This window comes from Marmota flaviventris, chromosome 5 (genome assembly GCF_047511675.1).
Source record: "Marmota flaviventris isolate mMarFla1 chromosome 5, mMarFla1.hap1, whole genome shotgun sequence".
Taxonomy (NCBI): Eukaryota; Metazoa; Chordata; class Mammalia; order Rodentia; family Sciuridae; genus Marmota; species Marmota flaviventris.
In genome coordinates, this window is record NC_092502.1 from 36,002,891 (window position 1) to 36,022,474 (window position 19,584).

The 19,584-nt window shown below is 43.2% G+C and overlaps 1 protein-coding gene across 1 annotated transcript in view; it reads left to right on the forward strand.

Annotated features, from left to right (window-relative positions):
- Flt4 (fms related receptor tyrosine kinase 4) overlaps positions 1-4,911 on the forward strand; it is a 44,739-nt gene extending 39,828 nt beyond the window's left edge. The window contains exon 30 of the mRNA XM_027953336.3: positions 2,981-4,911. Coding sequence (XP_027809137.2) covers positions 2,981-3,179 — 199 coding nt within the window. The 3' untranslated portion in view covers positions 3,180-4,911. The remainder of the gene's footprint in view (positions 1-2,980) is intronic.
- Positions 4,912-19,584: the final 14,673 nt, after the last annotated feature.

The window sequence follows — 19,584 nt, forward strand, 5'->3', positions numbered from 1 at the left end:
TGGTATAATGCCTCTGGATTCAATCCTCAGTACCAAAAAAAAAAAAAAAAAAACATGTCCTTGGAACAGTGACCAATCCCACTGGGGAGAGAATGGAGGAGGCTGAGAATGGAGGAGGCTGAGCCTGGTAGGAGACAGCAAATCCCCTGGTGCAAGTAGGTGGCCCCAGGGCTGGTGGTCTTGGTAAGCACTGCTTCTGAAAGGGTAGTAAGCTGGAAGGGAATACTGCTTGGTGGCGACCAAAAAAGAAAGTTCCAGAAAATAATAGTCCTACAGAAGCAAGGTAGAATCCAGAATTCAGAAGAAGACACACACAATGATTTGTTCATTACAGAAACTGCGCCTCACTATGGCAGCAACAGAGGGCACAATTCTTCGCACAGGTTCCCTTGGAAACATTATGATAAGCCATGAAAAGGTGCAACAGATCACTGGGCAGGTGTGAAAACTTGGAATAAAGAACCTTCTCCAAACAGGTGCAAAGACAGAATATCTTGGAGACATCTATGGGAAGAAGAAGGAAGTGGTTTACCTGCCCAGCTCCTTCCTGTCTTCTCTTAATCCTTGGTCCACACTCACCCCTGGGGAGTCAACTCTTCTTCACTCCCAGGTTCCATCATCTTTTCAGTGACCCTTCAGGATGCCAGATTCCTTCCCCTGCAGTGTAATGTTTCGTCCAAGTCTGTAGGTGAAAGATCTAGAAAACCTGTGCTTGTGGTTGGCCAGCAAAGGACTGGTTGGCCCTTGGTGGAAGTATGACACCTGTCGTGAAGAGCTGCCTTTGGCAAGAAAGAATTAGTGATACCAAAGATGTGGGTCTGATATGGCACTTTTGAGTGAAGAAACCTAAGAAGCCCTCTATTTTAGTTCATCGTATGCTTCCATAACAATACCTGAGAATGGATAACTTAAAATTAGCAGAAATTGATTTGGCTCCTGATTACCAAACCTGGGAAATCCAAGAGTATGGTACCACCATCCGGCAAGGTCCTTCTTGTCGCAAAATCCCATGGCAGAAAGTGAGAGAAACATTGAGAGGACCCAACTGCTTTTATAACAAACCCACTCTTGTGATAACAACATTAATCCACTTGGTGACATAACCAACTCTTAAAAGTCCTGCCTCTCAACACTTGCACTGGGGACTGAGTGTCTAATAGATAAACTTTGGAGGTCACAGTCAGACCATAGCACCATGTGTATCCTCAGCCCCTTTCACAAGATAATCTATTATTTTTGGTGTAGGAAATTCCAACATGAATAATCATGAATGAAAAATTAAGCACTATTCATTCAGAGTTATTGTAAGACTAAAACAGGAAATTAGAATTAAAATTCATAGTGGAGTTTTCTTAAAAAGATGAAAACTTTTTAAGATGAATTAAATATATAATGAAACAAGAAGCTGCACCATAAGTCAGACATTTAAAAAATCCAGAAAATAAATGGAGAGAATGGAGCTATAAAATGGGAACTTATGTCACAAATAAAATGAAGATTTTAAAAAATGACTAAATTTAAGAAGGAAATTGAAAGCAATTTGAGATAAATCTTATCAAAAATGAAGATCAGGGTGCCAGAGGGACAATATATATGAACAGAGTTATAGTGGAGGTTATATAGAGAATGGTCAAGAAAAGAAACTGAAGTAAAAGGATCAGAAAGAAAGATATAGAAGATGAATAGAAGACATACAATATACATAAAAATCAGAGTCCCTGAGGAAGAAAATACAGAGGAGTAAAACTAATATTTTAAACTTATAGTTTAAAGATAATGCTCTTAAATAAACAAATGAAGTCATAAATTTTCATATTAGAAGGATACCTGGGAAAACTGACACATGAATAGTAAATTCTAGTAGAATGATTTGACTTTAAAGAGAAACGTTTAGGGAGTTTAGGCGAAAAAAGAAACCCTAATGACTTTTAAAGGAAACAATTGGTATATCAGGGTTTTCTCAGTAGCACCATGCAGAGCAAAATAATAATAAATCAGCATTTTCCAAAAACTCAAAGGAAGTGACACCTAAGAATGAAGCTTAGGGAAGTGGTCAGAGAAGCCTTCATGGGCTGGAACCTGCAGAGCTTCTTAGGCCGTGATGAGAAACTTGAATTTCTTTCCAAGGGCAATGGTAAGCCACTGAAGGGTGTGTTCTGATGTCATGACTAACTTTAAGGGTCTCTCTGAAGATTGGAGAACAGGGAGGCAGGAGTGAAAGCACAGAGATCTTCCAGGAGAGTATTACAGAGCCTGCGAACCCACTCTTGTGTAGGGATGGAGGGGTTGAGACTTATGCATAGGTGTATTATGGAGTTAGAGTGGACAGGACATCTGGATGCATTGGGTGTGAGAGCTGAAGGAAAGCAAAGACCGCAGCCAGATGCTTGGCTTGAGCCATTGAGTGAACCTTGTTGCCATTTACTGAGATGGGCAGCACAGGGGCAGCCATCTTGGAAGGACACTATTTCCAAATGGGCAGTCTGCTGGACCTCAAATGGCAGGTGGTAAGGGGAAAAGAAAGTCCTAGAAAATAGGGTCCTAATGAAGTAGGATATAATCCAGAATTCAGAAGACAGGTACACAAGGAGTTTGTTCATTAGAGACAATTGCTGCTCACTACAAGTGGCAACAGAGGGCGCTATTCTCTGTATGGCTGGAAATACATCTGATGAACCGTGAAGAGACAGATGCACCAGAGGCATCTGCACTGGGCAGGTGTATCATAGAGAAGCAGGTTTGGGGGAATGCAATCAGACATTCCAGGTGGAACTGTGTCCAAGTTTGGGACAGAAAAAGTTCCCCGGAGTGTTTGTCAGATCAGATTAGTCCTGTTTGCTGTTTAAGCCAAAGGTGTGTGTTTCCCAGAGTCTCTGAACGTGCTGTGTTCAGACTGTGTCTTTGATGATTCCAATCAGAACCTGACCCACATCCGATCTCTTCTGTCTTTTTACTAACGACATCCTCCCTGTCTTGGCAGCTGTAAAGGACCAGGCCAGGATGTGGATGTGTCCAGAGCACACTCTGACCCCCAGGGGAGGCGGCGCCGGCCCAACCGGGGGCCACAAGGAAGTCGGGTGTTTTACAACAGCGAGTACGGGGAGCTTTCGCAGCCATGCGAGGAGGGTGACTGCTCCCCTTCTGCCAGTGGGCCCTTCTTCACAGATGACGGCTACTAAGGCAACACAGGGCAAGGCTCTCTGACCCTGGGCTCCAACAACTGGGGCAGGGAGCTTCCCTGGCTGGGCAAGCAGAGGGCTGGAGACCCAGACTGAGGATCCATCTTCTGTAGTTCCAGTCCTGGACGAGTCTCCTCTTCCTTCTCTACCTAGCTCAGAAGAGCAAGACTCCAGGCTCAAAGGTTCCCCTGAACTTTGTCACCAATATTTGTCCCAGGTCATCTGTCAGGCACCCTTGTCTCCCTCAGATTCAAATGCAGTTTAGCTCAATGTCCACAGGTGCTGGCGCTTAAGCTAGGCACTCCCATGGAGACTGGCTTTTGATTACCTCCTTTTGTTAAAGTTGGAGTGTAACACCATTTTCTGATAAAGAATGAGTATATCTGAGGGTCACACAGAGGTAGAGCTAGCCTTGAGCCAGCATCTCCCAGCCCCCACTTAAAACACTGTCACATCCATGTGTAGCCTTCCATTCCCATCAAGAAAAACTTTCTTCACCTGTCTCTCAAAGATTGAAGAGAGAGCGCCATGTTTTCATCACAAAGTGACAGAGGAGGAATGGGGGGTGGGTTTTATCCTGAGATGGACCAACAACTAACTAATTATGGGACAGCCATCTGTACACGATGACCCGATTATAAAGAGTAAAAAGCAGGATGCCCTGAGTGTTGAGAAGAAACATTCAACCAAACATATTTTTTTCATTAGAACTTTGGAGACTATTATAACTGCTGTGAAGCATTTTCTTTGCAAAACTTCAGTCACAGGGAGCCCAGGGATTGTCTTACTGAATCTAGCCAATTCTTGCTTGAACTCCAACCAAGTCAGGGGCTATCATAGCAGATGCTGCAGTCACCACCTGTCTCTCTTGAGAAGGCCCCAGCCCCTTACCATCTGGCTCAGAATCTGAAAAATCAACTGCTGTTCCAGAGTTGCCTTGTTTGGTTCTGGATATTCCTACCCCAGGTGCTCCCAAGATGTGAACATCCTCATGAAAGATGAACACCATGGGTTCCACTAAGGAAAGCTTTGAGGCTGGCACAGAGAATAGCATTGTCCTGTGCCCCTCAACAATCAGTGGATGTTATTGTGGCCCTGGGAGGACCCTGCCATCTGCCTTTCCTTTGACACCTGGGCAGGTCAAACCTTTGCCCCTAAGGGAGCAGCTGAGAGACCCCTGAAGGCTGGAGCCACTCTGCCCAGACCCCTGTTCCAGCTTACACTGCCCACTCCACCCCCACCAAGATAAAGACCCTCATCTTGGTTAATACCATGGAAATCAACCCTCCCAACTACTCCCTGAGCACCATCCCAACACGACGCTTGCAGGACAGGCGGCCATGCAGCGAGCAGGGGCTTGCTCAGCAGACCCTCCCTACAGAGTGTATTTTTACTTTATGATAGGTTTGTTGAATGCATGTATGACTGTAGTCCTCATTGTCCCCCATGGACCCCCTTCCTCCTTCCTCTTCATGTTACCTGACTGTGGGTCTTGGGTCCCTCTAGCTTACCCAGTGGAAGTTCAGATATTGTTCTTTCTCAGGGGACCAAAGCCTGCAATGTAGGTGCAGCCCTCCCCCCGTGTGTCCCACCCGTTTGTGTCACCTCATCTCCTGCCCACACAAAATGTACTGGGGAAGAAAACCTGCTATGCCCTTGTAGATTCTCTGAAAAGATCTAAAATATTTAACAAATGATAATAATAAATTTGATGCCAGTCTTTGAACTACAATGAATGGATTCTAAGTGAAATTCCAGCTGTCTGAAATTTTGATCTTAACTCTCCCTCCAGATCAACGGGTCCTCTTAGGGCACTTAGGAAACACAGCAAGGAAGTGTGGTTTCCCTAGAATGAGCTGCTGAACTCAGTCTCCATCTCTCCCCAAGTCGACTTCCATCCCCTTAATGTGCCAGCAGATGGCGCAGGGAGGCAGCAGGATGCTGGCTCCCATCCGCAGAGAGGAGATGTGAGCGCCCAGCCAGCTACAAATGCGCTCCCCGCAAACCTATTTTATTTATAAACTAACACAGCAGCTTGTCGCCTCCTACTACAGCCATATGCTTCCCCCTGAGCATCGGTGACCCGTGGACTTGGGGAGCTCAGCCTAGGGTGAATCCTCTGCGTCAGCTCTTAGCGTCCGCATCCGGAATGGCAGCCCCTGCGCAAGGGACTACCCAACACACCCAAAGAAACATTTCCAGAAGGCTGCAGTACGCGCCTGAGATCACCTCTCTGGTTTAATCTTGCCTGTACTCTGAGGTCAGGGAAGTCTGAGCTGGGACCCGGGGCTGAGCACTGGCTCAGGTAGATGATCCCAGCCAGGAGAGTGCAGAGCGCTTAGGCTGCGGCGCCGCTGGGTCCTTCAGGAACCTGTGTGCTATGTCTGTGGAACTTTGTCAGCAGTAAGCGGCTATCTTAGGAGGCAGCAGGAGACTGGGGAATGACACAGGCCACAGGACACAATCTCAGCAAGTTTTCTAGGAGAAGATGGCCAGGCAACTGGCCCAGAGGCTCTAGAGGAAAAGCCAGTGATGTCCACTGGGCGGCAGCAGCCCTGTTAGCTGGTCCCCAGTAGATGAGCGTAGCAGGGCTATCAGCACTGCCCCAATGGGGCCCCTCACTCAGGAGAGCAGAAAGGACCCAGGCAAAAGGTAGAAATCCTGGTCTCTCCCTCCTCTCTGTGGTCTGCTTCCTGTCCATAGCAGTGATACCTGATGTCCCCAGCCTTGTTTTCAAGGTGGGAAGAGGCCCTCCCCATAAAGGCAACTATTAGTGATGGGTTGGTTTTTGTTGTTGTTGTCTTTGTTAATTGCTTTTACTTGTATAGAATAAATCTGAAAGTAGAAAAGATTCCACACTGAACGTTTGTGTGTGTTTGGAATGTTTAATCTTGTACTGTAATTGATAGAACTTGGACAGGATGAGACAACCGTTCCTCTCCAGGTACCCAGGTCACCAAGCCCAAAGTCCACCCACGTAGGAAGTGGCACCCTCTGCTGTACAGCCTTCCCAGGTGGGGCTGCTCTCATATTTCTGGGCTCCTGTGGTCCTGTCTGGACTGGGCCCTTAGTGCTAAACTTTGGTGTCCCCAAAGTCCCACCCCTGCTTTCACTCCCTGGAATACCACAACTCCAAGATTCATGTATAGGAACTTAACCAGCAAGGAGTGGGGGTAACATGAAAGAAGTCACATTAGACAAAAGTGTGCTCCTTCCTACCTCAAAGATCTCTTGGCCCCTTTCATCTCTCAGACTCCAGACTGTGAGCAATGTCCTCCACCCAAAAAGCAGAAAGTAAGAAATAAAGGCCTTTAGCACCCTCAGACAGGTTTCCAGCCCTCAATGCTCATTGTATGGAGGAGGTAGCAAACCCAGGAAGCAGCTTCTGGCATAAACATTGGCTCAATCCTCTTCCCTCTGGTGCCTGCTCTCCCAGGCCACTCCCCAGCATCCCCACATCATTCATAAAGCTGGACATTCAACCCAGATAATTGACCACAAAGTGTCCCCAAGTGATGGCCCATGCCCATGTCACTGGGACCACCCCTACAAATCTTCATATACAGATTCAAAGAACAAGAAGAACAGATCACATCTTCACTGAGAGGGGTCCTTGGTCTCCTCAGCCACCGGACAAAGCTCAGGGCTGAGTATGAAGAATGGGTGATCAGATATGCACCTCGAGGCCAGTGATCCTGGGCATGGCACTGTCCCTCAGAACCTGTTTCTCCTCTGGTACGCATCACACAACAGAGTTTTGGTGATAATAGTTATAAAGCCCCCAGGGACACTGGGAGTGACTATACCACAGAGGAAGCTCCTGCCCCCACCAAGTCAAAACCATAGTGATATCCTTACCTCCCCCTGTCATCATATCACCATGTCCCACTCATCTGCAAAGGGCTGAATATTTGTGTACCTCCAACATTCATTTGCTGAGCCCCTGATGCCAGATGATGTATTAGGAGGTGGGGCATTGGGGAGGTAATAAAGTCATAATGATAGAGACCTCATGAATGGAATTAGTGCCCTTATCAGAAAAAGCCAGTGAACCTCTTCACCCTGTTCCACCTTAAAGAGTGAGAAGTCAGCTTTCCACAAATCAGGAAATGAGCCCACATCAGAAACTGGATCTACTGGTGCCTTAATTTTGTATTTCTCAGCTTCCAGAACTGTGAAAAATAAATGTGTTGTTTAAACCAAGTCTAGAGTCATTTGTTAATAGCAAATCCAAATAAATCACCTTCCTCTTTTCCATCCATTCACAGCAGAATGAACAGGGTACTTCTGGGTAGCAGCAAGTTGAGTGGGACTCTGGTCCAGAGACTGGGCTGGGACCTTCCAGGTCTAATCCACTGATTCACACCCCTCACCTGGCAGGCCTGCAGGCCTGGTGAACAGAGACATCACAGGGCACTGGTCAGTGGGGGAGCTGCTAGTCCTGTGGGGGCAGTGGGCATGAAATGAGCTGAGCACCTATTCAGGACCTGTTCAGGAGGCAATACATAACATATGTAACTTGTATGTCCTCTGAGATGGCTTATGGATTAATATGATCCACCCCTCCCCACCCCAAGTACCTTTCCATTTAGGGAAACATTACTGGGTCCCTTTGGTCATGAACTTGATAGGGCTCCACCCTAACCCAGACAGAAGCAGGTAAGCTGGACCTGATTATATACAATGTTTCTTTGGCCACCACCATATATGTGGTCAGCATAGACTTTTAGAGCACTGGGAACCCACTGAAACCTTATGGGAAGGCCCTGGGACAGCAGCATGGCTCATTTCCCTAAGCCTGAATCAGCATCTAAAGTTTGTCATTGCCAGCTTCCAGCTTTTCACCCAAGAGGACAACTAACTAAAAAACAAGAGCCGAGAGGCAGCTGAGAAAAGCAAGGTCCTGCTGATATCATTTGAGCCTCGATCAAGCTTTGCCTGAAGACAGTCCTTGGAATTTCAGTCTTTGCTTTAGCCATGTGCATCAGTTTTTCTGCCACTTTCACTGATGCTGCGCCTGCACAGCAAGAACCATATTGACCTTGTCTTTTCACCCTCTCTACTACAGGGTCCTGCAGGGAAGAGAGCTCTGGAAAAGGAAGGGACAAAAGGAAGTACTTGAGAGAACCAAATCAATATTGACCAAGATGAAGCCATCCACAGAAGTAAGAACAGTATGCACTGGTGACACTGCCCAGAGTCCCACAGCCCAGATGGCTATGCTATGAGGAAGAAGGAAGGAGGCTGAGAAGAGAGTACTGGCCCTTAGGGATTAATGGGGTGACCCCTGAGCAGGACACCACGCCTTTGTGAGCCTAGCAGGTGACCTAGGGAGTCATGGTTTCACCAGATCTAACTTGTCTTCTTCAAGCCACTGAGTGCCTGAGGAGATGGCCTCATCTCAGCTTCCAGCAGAGCCCCATATGTGCCCACCTGTCCTTGTGGTGACTATGCAGGGCAGGAAAGAGAGAGGGATCTGTTCCTTGGCCAGTGCTATGGCCCTGGCTCTGGAGGATTTCCCTAGGAAGGGATAGGATGGCTATATTGGCCAGGCACCTTCAAGAGCAGGCTATAGCCATGAGCCTCTATTGTCCCCTGAGGAGGGCCTGGAATCTTGGGAGGGAGCAGGGTACTAGCAGAACCCTCCCAGGTCTGTCCACCCATTCAACCTCCCAGTAAGAAAGGAACTCAGAAAGAAAAAGGAAGGCCCCCTTCCGTGCTTGAGTGTGCATTGGATTTAGAGAGAGAGGGAAAAAAAAAAAACCACATTTCATACATGAACAGCATCACAAATACTTCCAACAGTATGAAATTATTGCACCATGAAGGGCTGACCTAACTAGTCCTCAAGCTAACTGGCCACAGCAAGGCTACAGGACAGTGAGTTATGATAAAAGACTGGCATTGAGGACGCCCTGAGACAGCTCTCATGCACATTAACCAAGACGCATGGTTTAAGCCGGGCACAGTGGCACACACCTGTAATCCCAGTGGCTGAGGCAGGAGGATCAGGGATTCAAAGCCAGCCTCAGCAACAGTGAGGTGCTTAGCAACTCAGTGAGACCCTGTCTCCAAATAAATACAAAACAGGGCCGGGGATGTGGCTCCATGGTTGAGTGCCCCTGAGTTCAATCCCTGGTGCAAAAAAAACAAAACATGGTTTGAAGGGCCAGAAGGCTGCCCAGAACTGCTGCATTCCTCACTGAGAGATGGAATTGGAGTCCACAGTCTGCTCCAGTTTGCTTAACCATTTCCGTAGACCAGGTATCAGAGAAGGCTCCCAGGTGGCAAGTCTCAGAAATTGAGGTGCTGGTTTGACAAAAAGGGAAAGAGAAGAGTAAGGGGCCTGGAGCCTCCAGGGACTCTTATGGTGTTAGGGAGCTTCTGCAGGGTGGCCCACTCTGCATGTCTGAGCTCCATCTCCACACACCCATGGCAGCCACATTTTAGGCCCAAAGTGGTTATACATGGGATGGAGGGACCTTGGGCTGGGCCATGCTGGCCCTAGACCAGGCTGGGATAGGAATCCAAGCATGGAGTACTTGGGCATGCAGTGATGGGGGTGTCTTTGCACACAAGGAAAGGGATCAAACAAGTCCACTACAGTTGGCCAAGGATATGTCCTGAGCACTTGCTTGCTTTGCTTCCTGAGTTACAACACTTGTGTCTCCCCCAGGGTACAGCATCCCATTAGTTGAGCACCAGGCTTGGAGGCCTTCATGGTCCTTCCATAGTCCCAAATTTGATGTTTGGCCCATATCCAGGGCTGCTGAAGTCATTTGCCTCCAGCACTTCCTGATTCCCAGAGGATAAGGTGAGGTGCAAATGTTTATTTTGGCCCAAAGGATGTCCTGCAAACATTTCCTGGGACAGGCTGACCATGTCATCAAGAGAAGGTGCCAAGTATTTTCTGTGTCCCAGTCAGCCCTCTGCCAGCAGGAGACAGGCATTCAGGAGCAGTGGGGAAGGCCCAGCCTGGATGCTGACAACCATAGCCCATCCCTGCACCTTCTCTCTCTCTCTCTCTCTCTCTCTGCACCCTCTCAGGCAGACTCTGGAACCCATACTGGAGACCCTCGACTGGCCTGGCCTGCAAGGAAACAATGCAGAAATTAGAGGGTGGGTCATGCCTGAAAATCCATCCAGGCTTCAATTTATGGAGCCTTTTGATATTACTTTATATGGGAAAAAGAATCTTGGAATTGTGATTAATTATTCTGAGATAAGGAAATTCTTCTGGATTATCCAAGCCAGCCAAATGCAATCACATGTAACCCTATTAGAGGGGAGGCAGAGAGATTTTCTCTCTCTCTCTCTCTCTCACACACACACACACACACACACACACACACACATTTACATACAAGAAAGAGGTGGTGTGACCCTGAGTCAGAGACTCAAGTGATGTGGCCACAAGTCAAAGAATGATGGCAGCCACCAGAAGCTGGAAGAGGCCAGAAATGCATTTGCCCACGGATTCTGGAGAGAATGCAGCCCTGCCAATATCTTGCTGTGCCCCAGTGAGATGGGATTTCTAATCTCCAGAACTGTGAGCAAATAAAAGTGGTGTTTTTAGACACCAGGTATACAGCGATTGGTTATAGCAGTTAATTAGGAAATGAATTTGGAGGCCTCTCCTGGCCCCACCATAGAGGCAGACCCCAGCAGTTCCCACTGCCCACTGCCATGGATGGTTTCTCAAGGGAGCCAGTGTGGGGTAAAGGGTTGTACCAGCCTGGGACAAGTCTTGGTCATGACCTTTACAACTTGGGAGATGGGGGCAGCTTCCTCAGTGGTGAAACAGGGACAAGATGGCATACTTTGACGAGTGGCTGGGGGAATTGGAAATCTTGGAGGCATGAGAAAGAGGTCTGTGGTCACACCACAGGCTCATGGGAATCCAGGAACAGATCCACTCAAACCACCATGAGCCAGAAATGTAAAGGGGGTTGAGGTTTTTTTGTTGCAAGTGCTGAAGATCAAACATAGAGCCTCCTAGGTCATGAGAAGCAAGTGCTTCCCCACTGAGCTATACTCCAAGCCAAGGAAGTTTTAAAGACAAAGATTGCCAAAAAGGAGGTGCATATTTTATAAGGATGTTGTATTCAGAATATATCAAGAACTCTTACAACACAGAATAAAAAAGACTAAAAAAAATTGGTAAAAGGACTAGATATTTGGTAAAAGCATAAATATTTCTCCAAAGAATAAAAGCAAAAAGCATATGAAAAGATGATGAATATCATTAGTAATTAGAAAAGTGCAAATAAAAATCACAATAATTACTACCTCACACCTTCTAGGATGGCAGTAATAAGAAAAATAATAAAACAAAATAACAAGAGCTGATTAGGTTTTTTGTTTGTTTTGGTACCAGGGATTAAAACCCAGTGGCACTCAACCACTGAGCCACATCACCAGCCCTTTTTATTCTTTTAAAATTTACAGACAGGGTCTCTCTAAGTTGCTTAGAGTCTTACTAAGTTGCTGAGGCTGGCTTTGAACTTGCGATCCTCCTCCCTCAGACTCTGGAACCACTGGGATCACAGGTGTACACCACCGTGCCTGGTTGGAACTCTTTTTTTTTTTGGTGGGGGAGTGATACTGGGGATTGAACTCAGGGGAACTCAATCACCGAGCCACATCCCCAGTCCTATTTTGTATTTTATTTAGAGACAGGGTCTCACTGAGTTGCATAGCTCCTTGCCTTTGCTGAGGCTGGCTTTGAACTCATGATTTTCCAGCCTTGGTCTCCAAAGCCACTGGGATTACAGGCATGCGCCACTGCATCCAACCAGCTTCAACTCTTATACATTGCTAGTGTGAATATAAAAATGGTGTAGATACTGTGGAAAACAGTTTTATGGTTCCTCAGTAAGTAAAACACAGAATTACCATATGAACTAGCAATTACACTCCAGGTCATACTCAAAAAGAGGTGAAAACAGGTGTTCATACAGTCACATGTTACAATAGCCAAAAAGTGAAGTGAGTAAATGTCCATCAGTGGATGAATGGATAAACAAAACATGGTATACACTTGCAATTGAATATTACTCAGCTATAAGAGGAAAATACTGATGCTGGCTACAACATTTCATAAAATGAAAAAAAAAAAACAGACACAAAAGTAACATGTAATCCAATTTATCTGAAATATCCAGAATTGACAAATACATGAGACAGAACATAGATTAATGGTTGCCAGGATCTGCAGGGGGAGGCAGGAATTGGGAAGCACAGACTAATATATATGAGGTTTCCTTTTGGGGTATTTGCTTTGAAATGGCTAATTTTCTGTTGTATTAATTTCAAGTTTTATATATATTATCTAAATACATTTTTAAAAATAATTTTAGTTGTAGATGGATTCAATACCTTTATTTTACTTATTTACTTTTATGTGGTGCTGAGGATCGAACCCAGTACCTGGCACATGGTAGGCAAGCACTCTACCACTGAGCTAAAACCCCAGCCCCCAAGTGAAATATATTTTATATAATATATACTTTATATAAAGCATGCATATATAAATACATAAATGAATAAATATATAATATATGTGTGTGTGTGTGTGTACACACACATACAGGCAGTACTTAGGATTGAACCTAAAGTCATTTTATTCCTGAGTCACATCCTCAGCTCTTTTTATTTTTTATTTTGAGACAGGTTCTCACTAAGTTGCTAAGACTAGCCTCAACCTTGCCATCCTCCTGACTGGGACTCCCAAGTAGCTAAGATTACAGGAGTGTACCACTGTTCCTGGCATCAACAATAAATTTTAAAACTTCATTATATAAACAAATAGCAACAACCAAGAAAGCCCAATCACTTTGGGGAGGTGGGAGAAAGAATAGGAGGCTTGGTAATGCTGAGAGGCAAAACCAACAAAAAATATTGCAGGCCGTTTGCAAGGTGAGAGCAGGAAAACATCTGATCCATTGTCATTTCTACAGGGAGGAGCAGTTGAAGGCCCAGGTCCCCTCGTCATCCTATACAAACAAGTGGTCACCTCCCCCAGCTTGCCTGGAGTCTGAGGTTGACACTCTGAGAAAATGGGGACAAACACAACTCAGGAGGAAGCAAAGGGAATTTCTGGGTGGGGGAAGTCCCCAGGATTCCCTCACCAGGGACTTGATAGAGGTGTCTCCTTAAAATTCTATACTTGGTAGAGGGCCCTAGGGAAGCATTTTGGTCCAGTTCAGGAAGAATCAGCAAAAAGCTGCAGATACAACTTAGCAAATGCAAGGCAAAGCACTAATGTTTGACATCAGAAAAAAATACTGGTTTACAAATAAGAAAATAATTTTGAAACTTTAACCTAATTAAATATTTCTTATTGTCCTTCTTTTTTTCTCAAATGGATGCTATATGTATAGGGGTGTCTGGCCTGAGCATCAGAGGCAAGGAGACAGTCAACTGGTGACACAGTGATGGTAGTTTGGCTGTTTTGGTGAGGAAGTCAAATCTCTATGTACTATGCCTGGCTCTGGAATTCCTGATCAACTCTTTGACCATCTCCTCTGATTGGTCTCTGACCTTTATTTTATGAATACAAGAGTCCTAAGAAAGTCAGATAAACTAGGAAAAGCAATCTTTTCACATTAAAGTTGATGTTGAGTTTCAGATGCCTGTCTTTAGATTTTGTCCAGAGATACCCAAGGAATCCTGCCTAACTTCAGGCATCCCTTTGGGACCTTCAAAGGTGCAATGGCAAAAAGCAAACTTATGAGAGTATTTTGTGCCTTGAACCCACTGAGGGTTAATACAGTGGACCCAAGCTCAGAGCCTTGATTATTACCCTGAGGGGCTACTTTCCTGACCCAGTACTTGAGGGAGAGAGAAAAGAGTCAAAGGGCTAGGTGCAGTGGTACAATCTTTTTTTTCTATTTATTTATCTTTTTAATTAATTATTTTAATTGGTATATATGATAGCAGAATGCATTTTGATTCATTGTACACAATTGCAGCACAACTTTTCATTTCTCTGGTTGTACATGATGGAGCATTGTACCATATATGCATTCATACCTATACCTAGAGTAATGATGTCCATCTCATTCCACCATATTTCCTGCTCCCATGCCCCTCCCCTTTGCCCAATAGAAGTTCCTTCCTTTTCCCCATGCCCACTCTCCCCGCCCCACATTAAGAATCAGCAACCACTTATCATAGAGAACATTCAACCTGTGATTTTGGGGGACTGGCTTACTTCACTTAGCATGATATTCCCCAACTCCATCTATTTACCTGTAAGTGCCATAATTTTATTCTCTTTTAATGCTGAGTAATATTCTATTGTGTATGTATACCACAATTTCTTTATCCATTCATCCATTGAAGGACATCTACATTGCTTCCACAGTTTAGCGACTGTGAATTGAACTGCTATAAACATTGATGTGGCTGTGTCACTGTAGTATGCTGATTTTGAGTCCTTTGGGTATAGACTGAGGAGTGGGATAGCTGGGCAAATGGTGGTTCCATTCCAAGTTTTCTAAGGAATCTCCATACTGCTTTCTAGATTGGTGGCATCAATTTGCAGTCCCCCCAGCAATGATGCCTTTTTACCTACATCCTCACCAACATTTATTGTTGTCTGTATTTTTGATAACTGCCATTCTGACTGGTGTGAGATGAAATCTTAGTTTTGATTTGCATTTCTCTAATTACTAGAGATGTTGAACGTTTTTTCATATATTTGTTGTATATCTTCTGAGAAGTGTCTGTTCAGCACCTTAGCCCATTTATTGATTGGTGCTTTTTTGTGATAAGTTTTTTGAGTTATTCATATCCTAGAGATTAGTGATTAGTGCTCTATCTAATGTTCGCGTAGTAAAAATTTGCTTCCAAAACATAGGCTCTCTCTTCACCTCATTAATTATTTCTTTTGTTGAGAAGAACCTTTTCAGTTTGAGTCCACTCCATTCATTAATTCTTGACTTTATTTTTTGCACTTTAGGAGATTTCTTAAGGAAGTCTGGGCTTAATCTGATGTGATTTGGGCCTAATTTTTCCTCTATTAGGAAAATTGTCTAATTCCTAGGTCCTTGATCCACTTTTGAGTTTTGTGCATGGAGAGATAGGGGTTTATTTTCATTTTGCTGCATATGGATTTTCAGTTCTCCCAGCATCATTTGTTGAAGAGGCTATCTTTTCTCCAATGTATGTTTTTGGCACCTTTGTCTAGTATGAGATAACTGTATTTATGTGTTTTTTTTCTTTGTGTCTTCTATTCTGTACTATTGGTCTACATGTTTATCTTGATGAAAATACCATGCCATTTTTGTTACTATAGCTCTGTAGTATAGTTTAAGGTCTGGTATTCCTGCTTCACTCTTCTTATTAAGGATTGCTTTGGTTATTCTGGGTCTCTTATTTTTCCAAATGAATTTCATGATTGCTTTTTATTTCTATAAAGAATGATGATGGGATTTTAATTGGAATCACATTGAATCTGTTTAGCGCTTTGGGTAGTATGGACATTTTGACAGTATTAATTTTGCCTATCCAAGAGCATAGGGATCTTTCCATCTTCTAAGGTCTTCTTCAATTTTTTTCTTTAGTTTTCATTTTAAAGTTATTTCACCTCTTTTGTTGATTCCCAAGTTTTTGTTTTTGAGGCTGTTGTGAATGCAGTAGTTTTCCTAATTTCTCCTTCAGAGGATTCATCACTGATGTATAGAAATGCATTTGATTTATGGGTATTGATTTTATATCCTGCTACTCTGCTGAATTCATTAATTAATTCTAGAAGTTTTCTGGTAGTTTCTTGGATCCTCTAAGTATAGAATCATGTCAGCAGCAAATAATGATAGTTTGAGTTCTTCTTTTCCTATTTGTATCCCTTTAATTTCTTTTGTCTAATTGATCTAGCTAGAGTTTCAAGGACTATGTTGAATAGAAGTAGTGAAAGAGGGCATCCCTGTCTTATTCCAGTTTTTAGAGGGAATGCTTCCAATTTTTCTCCATTTAGAATGATGTTGGCCTTGATTTAGCATAGATAACTTTTACAATGTTGAGGTATGTTCTTCCTATTCCTAGTTTTTCTAGTTTTTGAACATGAAAGGTTGCTGTATTTTGTCAAATGCTCTCTCTGCATCAATTGATGTAATCATGATTCTCATCTTAAGTCAATTGAGGTGATGAATTATATTTATTGATTCCTATATGTTGAACCAACTTTGCATCCCTGGAATGAACCCCACTTGATTATGGTGCACTATTTTTTTAATGTTTTTGTATGCATTTTGCCAGAATTTTATTGAGAATTTTTGCGTCAATGTTCATCAGGGATATTGGTCTGAAATTTTCTTTGCTTGATGTGTCTATGCCTGGTTTTGGTATCAGGATGATACTAGCTTCATATAATGAGTTTGGAAGGTTTCCTTCCTTTTCTATTTCATGGAATAATTTGAGGGGTATGGGTATTAACTCTTCTTTGTAGGTCTTGTAGCAGTCAGCTCTGAATCAGTCTGTTCCCAGGCTTTTTTTGGTTGGTATAGGCTTTTGATGGCATCTTCTATTTCTCTGTTTGAAATTGATCTTTTTAAATTGTGTATGTCCTCTTGACTCAGTTTGGGTTGATCATATGCCTCTAGAAATTTGTTGATGTCTTTGAGGTTTTGTTTTACTGGAGCATAAGTTTTCAAAATAGTTTCTAATTGTCTTCTGTATTTCAATAGTATCTGTCATGATACTTCCTCTTCATCAAAAATTTGAGTTTTCTCCCTCTTTGTCAATTTTATTTATTGTTTCAAAGAACCAGCTTTTTGTCAATTTTTTTGGAATTATTTCTTTTGTCTCAATTTCATTGATCTCCGCCCTGATTTTAATTATTTCCTGTTTTCTACTACTTTTGGTGTTGGTTTTTATTTTTCTAGGACTTTGAGGTATAATGTCAGGTCATTTATTTGTTGACTTTTTCTTCTTTTAATGAATGAGCTTAATGCAATTAACTTTCCTCTTAGCACTGCTTTCATTGTGTCCCAGAGATTTTGATAAGTTGTGTTGGAGTTCTCATTTACCTCTAAGATTTTTATTTTTTACCATCTCCATTATGTCTTCTGTTACCCATGTGTTATTCAATAGTGTATTGTTTAACTCCAGGTGTTGGAGTAGCTTCTCTTTTTAATTTTATCATTGATTTCTAATTTCATTCCATTTTGGTCTGATAGAATGCAGGGTAATATCTCTATTTTTTAAAAAAAATATTTGCTAAGACTTGCATTGTAGCATGACATATGGCTTATTTTGGAGAAGGATCCATGTGCTGCAGAGAAGTGTATTCCTCATTGAGGGATGGAATATTCTATATATGTCTGTTAAGTCCAATTATTGATTGTATTATTGAGTTCCATAGTTTGTTTAGTTTTTGTTTGGAAGATCTATCTAGTGATGAGAGAAGTGTGTTAAAGTCACCCAGTATTATTATGTTGTGGTCTCTTTGGTTCTTGTATTTGAGAAGAGTTTGTTTGACATACATAGATGCCCCATTGTTTAGGGCGTAGATATTTATGTCTTGTTGATGTATGAATCCCTTAAGCAGTATGAAATGTCCTTCTTTATCCCTTTCCATGAGGTTTGGTTTGAAGTCCACTTTATTTGATATGAGGATGGAAGCCCCTTCTAATTTACATGGTCCATGTGAGTGGTACTTTTTTCCCACCCTTTCACCTGGATGTCTTTTCCTGTGAGATGAGTCTCTTTAAGGCTACATATTGTTGGGCCTTTTTTTTTTTTTTTTAATACAATCTGTCAGTCAGTCTATGTCTTTTAATTGATGAGTTTAGGTCATGCACATTCAGGATTATTATTGAAATATGATTTGTATTCCTGGACATTTTGGTTTATTTTTGGTTTTTAACTTGATTTGGTTTCTCCTTTAACTAGCCTTTCCTTTAATGTAGTTCCTCCCTTTGCTGGTTTTCATTGCTGTTTTTCATTTTCTCCTCCTAGAATATTTTGCTGAGGATGCACTATAGTGCAGTCTTTCTTGCTGTAATTTTTTTTTTTTTTTTTTACCATGAGGTTTTTATTTTGTCATCAAATCTGAAGCTTAATTTTGCTGGATTTGGATTTGGCATCCATTTTCTTTCAAAGCTTGGCATATTTTGTTCCAGGCTTTGAAGGTCTGGGTTGAAAAATCTGCTGATATCCAAATTGGCCTCCCCTATATGTGATCTAATTCCTCTCTCTTGCAGCCTTTAAGATTCTATCCTTATTCTGCATGCTAGGCATTTTCATTGTAATGTGCCTTGGTATAGATCTGTTGTAATTTTCTACATTTGGTGTCCTGTAAGCCTGTTGTATTTGATTTTGTAATTTATTCTTCATTTTGGAGAACTTGTCTGATACTATTTCATTGAAGAGATTGTGCATTCCTTTGGAATTTCTGTGCCTTCCTCTATCCCAATAGCTCTTAGATTTGGTCTTTTGATGCTATCCCATAATTCTTGGATGTTCTGCTCATGGTTTCTTACCATCTTCACTGTGTGGTCAACTTTATTTTCAAGATTGTATACTTTGTCTTCATTATGTAACATTTTGTCTTCCAAGTGATCTAGTCTGTTGGTGATGTTTTCTATTTGGTTTATCATTTCCTTTATTTCAAGTATTTCTAGTCCCCTCCCCCCCCCCCCCCCCGAATCTCCATCTCTTTCTTGAAGTACTCTTTTGCTACCTATATTTGCTCCCTTAGCTCTTGGTTGGTGTCATCAATGGTTACCTGTATTTGCTCATTTAGGTCATTCTTTAATTCACAGATCTTAATTATGTACATTCTGAACTCCTTCTCTGACAGTTAATCAACTGTGCTGTTCATGGATTCTGTTATTGTAGTATCTTGGTTTGTTTGGGGGGTTTCCTCCCTTGTTTTTTCATGTTGTCTATATGTCTTCCTTTCTTATAGTATGGATCTGAGGTACTACAGTTTCTACCCTATAATCTTGTAGTGTCCATGCAGATTATCTGTACCTCACCTTGATGTTGGCCTTCCAGATCCTGCCAGTGTCCCGCAATGCATGCTACTGCAACTAAAGGCGGTGGTTGCAATAGCGGAGTTAACTCAAGATAGCATTGGGGGTGTCCCAAGATAGATGCAACCACTTTCAGAGATGGGGCTGAAAGGGTGGGCCTTACAATGGCTTTGGGCTGCCTGTTCCAAGATACAGCTGCTTCTAGGCCCTGACTGTTGTTGTAAGGTGAAGGGTACTGTGTGGGGAGGGCCATGGTTGCTATGTCCCAAGATGGAGGTGGGCTAGGCCTGGGCTCCCAGGTGGGCCCAGAGGGTGGTGTTGGGCCTGACCTGGACCTAAGCTCCTGCATGGGTCAGCCAGTTGGTGGGGGCAGTCCTGGACCCTAACTTGGGTCTGAGTTCCCCTATGGGTGGTGGGGGCAGACC